Genomic DNA, 12060 nt, shown 5'->3' on the forward strand with positions numbered 1-12060 from the left:
ATTTGTACTCCTTATGTATTTTTGTCATGTTTAAAATTTTACAATACAAATGCATTAATTTTGTACAAAAGATAAGGGTATTAAAATTTCCCTTTGTGGGAAAAAATTCTGAGATAGTGGGGCAGTGAGTCAAGAAACTTGTGTTAAATTAACTCTTTTTTCACAAAAAAATCACCCAAGTGTGTTCTACCTCCTATAAGTTTTTTCTATCCCCTGGGGATTAATTCCCTAGTCAAGTAAATGGAAAGAACTTTGTTCCTAGTGTTGTCAGGGAAGAAGTCAAGATTGAAATTCAGGACTCATTACTCTTTACCTTCCTAGGACTTGACTCTAGGTCTTAAATAGACTTGGCTGCTTGCTTGCTTTCTTTTTCTTTCTTTCTTTCTTTTTTCTTTCTTTCTTTCTTTCTTTCTTTCTTTCTTTCTTTCTTTCTTTCTTTCTTTCTTTCTTTCTTTCTTTTCTTTCTTTCTTTCTTTCTTTCTTTCTTTCTTTCTTTCTTTCTTTCTTTCCTCTTTCTTTCTTTCTCTCTCTCTCTCTCTTTCTTTCTTCTTTCTTTCCTTTCTCTTTCTTTCTTTCTTCCTTCCTTCCTTCCTTTTTTAAAGATTTATTTATCTGAGAGAGAGAGAGAAGGCGGGGCAGACGGAGAGGGGAAGCAGACTCCCCTCTGAGCCAAGAAACGCGGGGCTCCATCCCAGAAATCCAAGATCACAACCTGAGCCTAAACGGAGAGTCAGAGGCTTGAGCTCAAACCGGGAATCTGAGGAGTCAAACACTTAATGACTGAGCCGCCCAGGTGCCCCCAGCTTGCTCCCTTTCTGAATGACAAAGGACAGAAAGATCTAGGAGGGTACGAACTTTTAGCTGTAAGATGAATAAATTCTAGCGATCAAATGTACAGCATGGTGACTATAGTTAATAACACTGTATTGTGTGCGTGAAAGGCACTAAGACAGCAGATCTTAAATTTTCTCACCACACACACACACACACAGTAACCATGTGAGGTGATAGATGTGTGAATTAACTTGATGGTGGCAATCACTTCACAATATAATATATACATATATCAAAACATCACGTTGTACACCTTAAATTTATACAATTTTTATTTGTCAATCATACCTCAATAAAGCTGAGGGAGAAAAGAAGAGAGAACAAAGGCCCTGAAGTTGAGTGGAAGTCAAAATCTACTAAGCTTATGTCACACTTAGGAATCACAAATAAAGGCCTGGTCTGGAAGATTCCAGGTGGACAACAAAGTTAGTCCGTCAAAAGACTCAAGTCAAGAGCCCTCAATCATCCAGCCTATTCTGAATAATCTGACAATGAATTAATCTGATAATTCTTTCTTTTCCAGTTGAGTTTGCCAGTGTAGATCTGGCTGGAAAGGGTTCTGAAGAGCGAGCACCAAGGATAAAAGGTAGAGAACATAGACCATTGCCTCTGGGGAGCCCTCAGGAAAGGCCATGTAGACGCCCATGCAGGAGATGTGGCCACGTGCAAGTAAGTTGGGGGCCCTTTGAGGACCCCGGAACTGTGACTGAGGTGACCCTTCCTCTCTAGTGCACAAAAGGGACAGCAACTCAGAGATGGCTGAGCAAGAAGCTTCAGTGCCCTACTTGCTTCACCACCAGAGTTTTAAGAGGGTAGGGTTTTGGCTACCTCCTGAAATCTCAACCCTTCTTTGAAGTTCAAATTCTACCCTCTTTAGAAAACCTTCCCTAAATAAGCCTATGTGATTTATAGTCAGTTTGAAGCAACTTAATACCTTATTAAATTACACTCTTATATTACCACCTTACTGGGCTATAAATGTCTCGAGGGCAGAAATCATGTTTTGTCTTTTTAAAACGTCCACGATGCCTAGCGTCGGGTTGAGAATGTAGTAGGTGTTCAACAAGTAAAGTGTTCCATGGAAAAGTTGAAAGGAAGAAACCATCAGGTTCCCTAAAGTAGCCCAAGCTTCTTTCTAACTTACAGAGGTGGTTGGGTTGAATCCCCCACATTCTCAAATCGGAGGGCTGAGGTTCACCCAGTGCATGGTATATTTTTCTCTGAAGAAAGCTACTCTGAATGCAGATTAAGGCTCAAAGCCCTACAAAGGACAACCGGGAAAGCACAGTCCCTCCTAAATCCCCTTGGGGACCAGGCTCTCCTCCCTGTGAGTCTGAGTCTGCGGGTGAGTGTGTATGGGTGGGGGAGGTCGTGGTTGGGCGGGAGGGCGTAGGCAAGAGGGAGGAGAGAAACCCCAAGCGGTGATTGTGTGGAGGGGATTTGCCATGTCTCTCTTCCTCCCCCGCTTCTTTCTTTGTCCTTTTTCTCCGTGTTCCTCTCTTTGTCTCCCTTTCCTCGTCTCCTTCTTCTGCATTTGTCTGGGAGGATCCTGGAGTGTTCTTTTGATCGACTCAATCTTTCTCTGGCACTTGAGTTCTGATTGGCTGAAGGACTTAGAAGGGGGAAAAAAAACTTTAATTAAGTAGATAATCTCTTCTTTGGAGTTTGGCAGCTCCATTTCACCTCCCCTTAACTCTGTTTGGGATCGCTTACACACCACGAAAGTTGGGACTTGAGGAGAATTCCATCCCACTACCCCTGAGGAGTATATTTCCCCATCTTGTCTGTCTCCCAGGTTTTTAGAATTTTCTATCTCTGTTGCTCCAGAGGATTATGTTGCTTACGAAGCCTTCTGTGTGTATCTTCCTTTTCACCTGTATCCTCCGACTCAGCTACACCTGGTAAGTAACCTGGACTCCCACCTGGAACTGGGACTAGGTAAACGTATGTAATATGTGGGAGAGAGCTCTTTTTCATTTCCCGAAATGTAGGAAGATTTGGGATCTCTCCTAGGAAAAACTGTTCTATGGAGTAGGGGCTCTTCCTAAATTTATGGCTGATTTCAGTAAATCTTTAGGACCCTGACTAATAAAATAATAGATTTAAAAATAGATTAATAAATTGCTGTACCACAAATATTCTAAGTGGTTTTGGGAGAAATGGACAGTAGCCCCCCCCCCTTTTTTTTTTTACCAAATCCTGATGTCAGCATTGTGAAGAAAAGGAAGGTGGCTCAAAGCAAGTTCTACTGTGTTTGAATCTGATCTTTGAGGTGAAGGCTGGAGACAAAATACAATGGGATCTTACTTTGCACTTTCTGACTTTACTTTTTTCAGAATATTCCAAGTTAACTACTCACATTGTCGTAGAGATAAAAATTAGCTTGATCTGTTGAGTTGGTATTGGGTTAACAAACACGTTTGAGATAAAATATTTTAGAAATCTAAACTTTCTACAAATTTATGTAATGTATACAATTTACAAACATTTCTAAATTGCTCAAGAAATGAGGCAATGTTGGTGAAAGTGCTTTGGAAACTATAAACCACCTCACAATGATAGGTGATATTATTGTCAGTTTTGTTTAGCTCTTGGGAATCACATAAAGTATCTATATACGGAAATGTTAACAAGTAACTACGCAATGAGATACAAAAGACAGACCTGGGAAGTGCAGGTTGCTAGGGTGTTTGGAGATATACTGAGATATATAAGCTCAGTCTCTTCTTTATCGGTTTGCATTGTGACCATTTAACCAAGGTATGAATCCAATTGCTACATAAATTGTTGATGAAGCAAGGATAGGGATTTCTTGCTGAAATCAGCTTCCCGTGCCAAGAACGTATTCTTATCATAAGCAAGTATAGCCATCTTTATGAGAGAGTTGGTTAAGAAATATGCCAAATTTATACAATGATTTGCAAGTTAAGGCAGTCGTTTGCAACACTTCCGATTACGAAATGAACTACCAAATAATTGGTCAATTTTTAACTGGCATTTTAATTAAATATTTCACATTCAAAAGAAAAGTCTCTCTTTTTTCCTCTCATGAGAACAAAAAGACAAAAGGGAGCAGAGACTATTTCAGAGCATTTCTACTGATGTTCATGGTATTCTTCAGCTGATTCAGTATCAGCAAAAGAGAAACACGAGATTCCTTTCCCCAGTCACCAGGGCAGTGTGAAGAATTGTTCTATAAAAAATACCTTTACTGTGTGTTCCTTCCCTGCTGGAGGGGGTCATGTTCATTTCATTCCGATACTGACACAGCCACACTGAAAGGTGGCTGGGTTGCTTGTCTGTCCAAATTCAAGTGTCTGGATTCAAAAAGAAAAAAGAAAAAAGAGATGTGAAAGAAAGTTCTAATTTAAAAACAGGGTTTAAGAACCCCTTCTCGCCTTGCCTGACTTTGAGGAGAAAATGTACGAATCTCCTGTATAGTGCAATTAGATTTTAATTGCTTTTTCTCTGTAAGCCCTAATTTGAATTAAACATTTACACTTTGCCAAGAGTCTGCTTTTGGTAGCATTTGAAGAGTGATTTTTAAATTTAACATTAAGTCTTGATCATTCTTATAATGGAACTATCAGGGTTCTGCATAAGGTCATCTTCCCCTTTGTGCCATGCAGAGAAATTTGACCAACCACAGCCTTTCAGATGTTTCTCTTAATACTTCATTATCAGCCTTTTATGTAAGGACCTCAAAAGCATTTAACAAATAGAGAACCACAATTTCTGCTTGGCTGTTCAATTGTAGGCTTGCCTGAAATTACTGTCAAAAAAGTCCATCAACAGAAGCTCTTGGGCTTGAAAGGAGGAAATAAAGATGACACTCACATACAACATGTAGTTTTACTTGGGTTCTCAAGGCAAGATGACTGGAAATTTTTTTAAAAAGCATTCTACACTGTTTCTTCTTGTTGGGACACTGCTGAGAATTATCCTTTAGTAACTTGAGAAAAATATTTTCTTTGAATCTGTTTTCCTTAATCCCAGCGGCTCCCAAAAAAGAGAATGGGAATGTGATATACAGCTAAGCAGATAGTGATGGTTATAAGGGTGGCCAGAGAGGAACCAATTTGACTTTTCATTTCCAGTACACTCACTCATCGGGCATGAATGGGCCTAGAACACGTTTTTCCTTAACTGTTGCCTTCATTTTACATCAAATGATGTCTCATAATGATCCTAGGTTTTGCCCGATTCTGTCCATTTCTCCTTTCTCTCTCTCTCCCCTCCACCTGCCCAACCTGATGACCAAATCAGAAAGATGCACTGGGACACAGAGGTTAACTATGGTTCTGCTCTCATTCTTTCCAAAGCATTTAAACAGTCAGTTTCTTTTCTGCAGTAGAGCAAGAATTTATTGAAAATCTTTGGGTTTTAAGGCAGCTTTTGAAATACACTGTTCCTTGGTTAGCTACATTTATGTATTTAAAGTAACCTTTCTATGACCTTTCTATGAATTTCTGTGAAATTTCATCTGATAGGGACTTGCAGAACCCCTGATCGGCAAGGGCTTCAGTGAGTGTAGGGGCTTGTCCTCCCTCCATTCTCTCTCCAAGCATCATCTATAGCTAAAATTATTCTCCACATACATGTGCTACTATTTTTCAAATGTATATTATGAACAATAAAATACACACTTAAAATTACTGAATTCATGATAATTTGTTGTCAAGTTTAAGTTTTTTCACTAACAGATACAAAAAGAACAAGTGCAATCAAGTGAGGATGCACTAAACTTTGTTACATTAAAAAGAAATTCTCATCCTCAGAGAGGCTGGGAATCTGAAGTTAGGGAAATAAAAGGTAAGTGAAAGCTGCTTTGGAATCTGGAAAATAATATGCCAGTATCAAAGGGTCACATACCAATAGCTGCCCTGATCAATAAAAAAATTCATAACCCATGAAAAAACTTGGGATTCATGGGGTAACTCTGAGAGGGATTAGCTTAGTAGCTGCACTGTTGGAGGTCCTTCTAAGGGCTTGAGACATGATCACAGAAGTTTAACTCCCAGTTTTGTCATTGATTTGTCAACAACTTGAGCCCCACCTTTTTACTTTCAGAGTCTCTATACTTCCTGCCATGAATAAAAATAAGTTAGCTAATAATAATAATTAATTAGTTAACGATATTTATTACTATCATCATCATCATTTACAAAGGCTAAGAGGTCCTGGGAAGAGACACTTCATTACAGCTTTTCTTACAAAACCAGTTTGTATAAATAGGGCAGATGCTCCATGATGCATGTTTATTTTGTGCATGTGGATGATAATATGACACAAAGAAGGATCTCCTTAAAAAAGGATCAGAAGAAAAGGAGTTTCAATCCAAACCCTCTCTCTTCCATGGAAAGAGTTTACTTTTTTCTCTTTTTCCCACCTTGGGACAATTGGTTTAATGCTATATATTAGGCAATGCTATTCTCTCTTGGGACTATAGATACAAATCCCTTTTTCCTGGGCTCCATTTACTCTTAGCTTTTTTTCTTTTCCAACTGATATGATCAAGTTCTCTTAATCTGCTTGATGTTTACTATTATTAAAATCAGTTAGGACATTTAGAAAGGATTTTATTTGTTCACATTTTGGGTGAAATGTTTTTTGGCTAAAAGATTCCAAAGATTCCACTAGAACATTGCCATCTACTCATCTTTGAAGACTTTGGTTTAGGTAGTCCCTCCTCCTGGAAGGCTTCCCAGGTTCAATTAGCTACCTCTTCTCTCTGCACCCATTATATCCAGTGGCAGGTTAAGCCACTGTGGCACTTGGTATCTTTTATTGGAATTCTGCTTTTGAATCTGTCTTCTTCACTAGCCCAGAAACTCCTCTAGGATCAGACACCTTGCCTTATCTATCATTGTGTCTCTTATGTGGAAATTAACCACAATTGTAATAATGGGTAACTTGTTATGTAGGCAGGCACTGTTGTTAAGTGCTTTACAAATCCTTATATTGATCCCCAAAGTAGATTCTATAGTCATCTACATTTTACAGGTGAGGGAACTGAGGCCCAGAGATCTTAAATAACTTGGCAAGATCACCTAACTCGTAATGATCCAGATGGAACTTGAACACAGAAAATTTGGTTGTTGAGGCCTCAGGCTGAACTACTATGCCCTATTGATGAATGTGTTTTGAACGGACCTTTGCATGTAAACTATTTTACATAGGGGAAGACCATGACAGGAAACTTTAATCTTAATTTAAGCTTACTCTTTTCTTTTCTTAAATTCAGAAACTTCGAGAAGGAGGTATCAGTTCTCAGAAGTAGAGCTTTTTCATATTTTCTAGTTTAAAAGTAGAAGGTTCCATGGTTTACTTAAGTCCTTACTTTTGTATTGCTATCATCTTCTGAAAAAGGGTAATTTAGAATTAGCTTTGGCTCTGCCCCATATCCCGGGGCAAAATCTACCTCAGGAATAATGATAATGCGAACCAACACTTCGTACAGGTTCACTACGTAACTGGCCAAAGACACAAAACTTGTCAGTGGTAAGACAGGAATTTGAATTGACAGCACGCATGGCTTTTCTCCAATAAGCCCCTCTGCTCCAGATAGGACCTTGCTTGGTTTTCCCTGCCCACATTCATAGCTCAGGAGCCAGAACACTGGACCATGGTCCTTCCTACTGTGGCCATCCTTCTTTCTCTGACACTCCAATTCTTCTGGGAATTTTTAATGATATTAACAGTAGTCTGATCCACATTTAGAAGACTGGCATTAAGAAACAAAAGCTTGTACCTGACTGGTATTTTTATGTTTAAAAAATTAGTTCTGCTAGCTTATTTAAATGATCTTACACTTATTTATCCAACAAAATTTTTAAAAAGATTTTATTTATTTATTTGACAGAGAGAGACACAGCGAGAGAGGGAACACAAGCAGGGGGAGTGGGAGAGGGAGAAGCAGGCTTCCTGCCAAGCAGGGAGCCCGATGCGGGGCTCGATCCCAGGACCCTGGCATCATGACCTGAGCTGAAGGCAGACACCTAATGACTGAACCACCCAGGCGCCCCTATCCAACAAATTTATATTATTTCATTCTGTTATTTCATTCCTTTCATCTCACTGAAAGCTGTCTGCAGGCTCTTTGATTTGGATTACATGTGTACCTTCTTTTGCCAAAAACCTCAAATTACCTGTTCTTTTCAATGTAGTGGGCTTGTGCTTATTTGAAGATCATTTAAAAACTATCTGTACTGCCTCGATGTTAAGGTTTCCTGTATAGCATAAGAAAGCTAGCTCTGACGATATTTTCCTAAGGATAAAGACCCATTTTTGTAGCACATCTTAGGACCTGCAGGAACCCAAGAATTATTGTGGTATCCTCCATTTCATTGTTTTTCATGTAACAGCTTTTAAAGAGACACTTGGAATCTTTAGAGCTCTTTTGACTTTTGATTCCCCTTACATTCAAAGTAATAGGCAGAGGCAAAAACAAATTCCCCAAGATCCCCAATTCAAACATGTGACAGGGAGATGTAGAGAATAATACAGTGTTGGTCTTAGGGAAGGAGGGAAGGAGGGAAGGAAGGAGGGAAGGAAGGAGGGAAGGAAGGAGGGAAGGAAGGAGGGAAGGAAGGAAGGAAGGAAGGAAGGAAGGAAGGAAGGAAGGAAGGAAGGAAGGAAGGAAGGAAGGAAGGAAGGAAGGAAGGAAGGAAGGAAGGAGCACCTGAGTGGTTTAGTCGGTTGGGCATCTGCCTTTGGCTCAGGTCATGATCTCAGGGTCCTGAGCCCTGTGTCGGGTTCTCTGCTCAGCAGGGAGTCTGCTTCTCCCTCTCCTTCTATGCTCTCTTTCTCTCTCAAATAAATAAATAAAATCTTTAAAAAGAAAGAAAGAAAAAGAAGGAAAGAACTCTGTTCTATCTCCATCAGAAAGGCAGAGGAGAATTCATAGGGCTAGGAGAGAGAGATCAATATAATTTTTCTTAGGATAAACCATCACTTTGCAGAAAGCAGATTTTTTATCCTAAGTAAAAGACTAGCCTGGGGGAAACTGAGCTCAGTTCACATAAATAACATTCCCCATTGCCTCCCATTGAAATACATCTACACCCGGAGGGCCTCTCAAAAGAAACCACCATTCACTTTGGACAGATTCTCTAGTCTCATTATAAGCCAAACTTTTATGGCTTGTTTTTCTCAGTCTTTATTGTAGGCTCTGGTTATTGATCATATCATTTCTCTGTATGCTTCTTAGGTCAGAGTTATCTCTAAGCCAAGAGCAATCAGACCATAAGGGGATCACTTAAATTCACCATTACCTGACCAGTCCAAATTCACTTTTGGTTGTTTCCCCAACTTCAGCATCCTCTGGAACCAGCACAGTATAAGGCTGTGTTCCAGTCATCTCCATGAGGCCCTGTAAGTGGGCCAGTAGTTCAGTCTTTCTGTATAACTCCATAGATGAAATTCTTAGGTTTTATAGGCCAAGCTTAAATATCCTGCCTTATGAGAAATTTCCTCTTCATTCAAAACTAATTCTCTTTTGCTGCCATAAATCTCAGTCTTTTTCCTTTACTCAAGCTCTTCAGGCTCACCGTATCTGACTTGAAAGATTCCATTCCACACCAGGAGCCAGGATAATAAACAGTGAACCATATTATCCTGTCTGACATTTCTTCACATTAATCCAAGGTGTCTGGTGGAGCCTACGCTGCATAAATTATTGGTTCAGAAGTAGTGCATTGTTTAATTTTATGTCATGGAAAATTTCATTTTTTCAACATAGAGAGAACAGCATATAATGAACCACCCAAACTCTGCTTCAACAGTTATCAACCACTAGCTTATCTTGCTTCATCTATACTTCTGTCACATTTTCAACTGCATATATCTCTTTGCCTAAATCTTCTAAATACTACCATGGTTCAAAATTGGAAAAAGAGCAATAGGAAAAAAAATCTCCCATCCTGCATCTGAGAGATCTAGAGTCAGTGACTAGAGTGAATCTTGGAGAACATACAGATATGGCCAACTGCCCTTGGGGAGAAAAATCAAGAATAAAAATTAGTAAAAAGAGAAAATTCATTCAAATACATATTTGAGTTTATTTCTGTTTGAGCTGTGGCTGATTAGCAAAGGCAACAGAAGTGAATAGTTGGATTGGATTGAGGACAGAACATTTTTACCATCTATTTAGATTCAGTTCCATTAAATAGTAAAAAATGATACTAAAGTGCCAAAACTTGTCAATTTTCTCACCTTGAACTCTTCACCTAGTTGTTCTGTAGGATAATTCTTAGAGTTACCATATACACCTACCTTCTTGATCCTGAAATAAACTGGTATTGTATTCACCAGTGCAGTTGAGAACATGAATATTTTTAAAGCCTATACTACAGGGACCAAAGTAACAAAATCAACAAACAAAACAAAATTCTCTGCCTCCATAATGATCCTGGCAGAGGTTCCTGTAATCCCAGGCTTTCTGGGAACAGTGGCTTGGGCTGTTCCTTAGCAGCTTTTGCTTAGAGGCCACAGAACAGAGAAAGAATACAGCTTATTCCCAGTTAGAGTCCTCATTTAAATGCTAAGTGCTGAAGTGCTTTTTTGTAGCTCAGCGTTTCTCAGCAGAGTTTGCCACAATACATAAAGAAGGAAGGAAATAATGACGAGGAAGGACAGCCTATCACTTTATAAAATATCCTGGAATACACTTGAAATTTTAGTTTCAGAGGAAAAGACTGTCTCTTGAAAATTTGTGATTTGCTCGGGAAAGAATCTGCCTGGGATTGTTTTGCAGAGACCTATAATACACAGCTGTCCCATCAGCTACTGTAGGGTCTTTGCCAGGAATTATTTGGCACAGGCTGGATTTGAGATAATGTGGGATTTTATTATAAATTTTAATATGACTTCTACTAAAACTGATGCATCTGTTTAACTTTTTTTTTTTTTTTAGCTAAGTGGTTTACAAGACTTCTCTTTTTTGTATGTTTTAGGGTACTGCATTATAATATGGAAAATTTACATTTATGAAAAACAGTTTGAGAATTATTTATAGGCCTGAATTCCTTTGGAAGAAAGAGACATAGATAAGGGAATAGGACAAAAACAACACGTTCCTTAATTTTTTTTTATACTTATCTTGGGAAAAACCTTCACTTGGCCCCAGTCTGCACTGCAGTCATGTCTGTCTTTCCTTTCAATGCCATCCTCCCTCAGTGAGTCTTCACTGGCGGCTTTCATTTCATAACTGCGCGTTTGCTGTAACCTTGCTTCTGTTGCTTTGCTCCTACTGAGACAGATCTCTCCACTAAGATCACCTTTGTCCCTTCTGGACAGATTTTTAAGTAGAAGGCAACGTGTCTTTGAAATTCTGGATATTTCTCTTCCCTTCGAGACTTCAGATATCTGTGCCTTCTACTTTCTAATCCCTTCCCCTAGCTAAATGGGAAAGAGCCTGATTTCAATTATTTGGACTTTACAATGGATAAGAATTAGTCATGCTGTTCACGCCTTAAAAAATGTTTGCATCTTAAATTTAGTTCTTTCTAATTGTACAGCAAATTGCTCCTAGTTTAAATATGCTTGGGTATTGTCAGAGGGGGTAGTGAAAAACTTCGGGCCAATGGGTTATTATTTCAGAGTCATTCGTAAAGCTTGCCCTCTATGTCATTGTGTGTGTGTGTATCTCAGTGTGTGCTGATGAGCATGGGTCCTGTGGGTCAGATGCTGTAAAGGATGGAGAGTCACACGGAAACTTGCTCAAAAAGAACCATCTTTGGGCTCTCCCTGGCCCGAGACATCTTGTGAGTTCCAGGAGGTGAAAAGCTGGCTGTCACACATGCATTCAAAGAGAAGTTGCTTCCCTGGTGCACCTTCTAGCTACAGCTCCAGGCGGCTCCCCTACTCTGGATCCTCCCCCTAACCTGTTCACTCCTTTCCCATTCTCTCTTTGTGTTAGATCACCAGACAGAGATCTGCAACTGCATTCATTCCCTGCCACTTCTCTGTTTCCCTGGGCTATCCCCCCAAGTTGTAACCAGATGGTCTCTCCTGAAGTAGGCCAGCTAGAGCTTCAGAGACTTTTTATGGACCTCGAAAGATGAGATTAAAGGGTAGGGAGAAGCCATACCTATTATTCAAAGACTTGTGAGGAAAGTGAAGGGGGGCTGCCAAATAAACGAGGGGATCAGAGTACACTGAGTTGAAAGTTTTGGGCCCTGAGAGGAAAACACTAAATTCTGGAGACTTACATTCAGAATTTTGCTT

The 12060-nt window shown here is 39.5% G+C and overlaps 1 protein-coding gene across 1 annotated transcript in view; it reads right to left on the minus strand.

Annotated features, from left to right (window-relative positions):
- Nucleotides 1-1091: 1091 nt before the first annotated feature.
- SEC31B (SEC31 homolog B, COPII coat complex component) overlaps nt 1092-12060 on the minus strand; it is a 58121-nt gene continuing 47152 nt past the window's right edge. Inside the window, exons 27-28 of the mRNA XM_027594230.2 lie at nt 4041-4151; nt 1092-2446 (exon numbers count right to left, since the gene is read on the minus strand). Coding sequence (XP_027450031.2) covers nt 4080-4151 — 72 coding nt within the window. The 3' untranslated portion in view covers nt 1092-2446; nt 4041-4079. The remainder of the gene's footprint in view (nt 2447-4040; nt 4152-12060) is intronic.

Source organism: Zalophus californianus, chromosome 15, assembly GCF_009762305.2.
Source record: "Zalophus californianus isolate mZalCal1 chromosome 15, mZalCal1.pri.v2, whole genome shotgun sequence".
In the NCBI taxonomy this organism is placed as follows: domain Eukaryota; kingdom Metazoa; phylum Chordata; class Mammalia; order Carnivora; family Otariidae; genus Zalophus; species Zalophus californianus.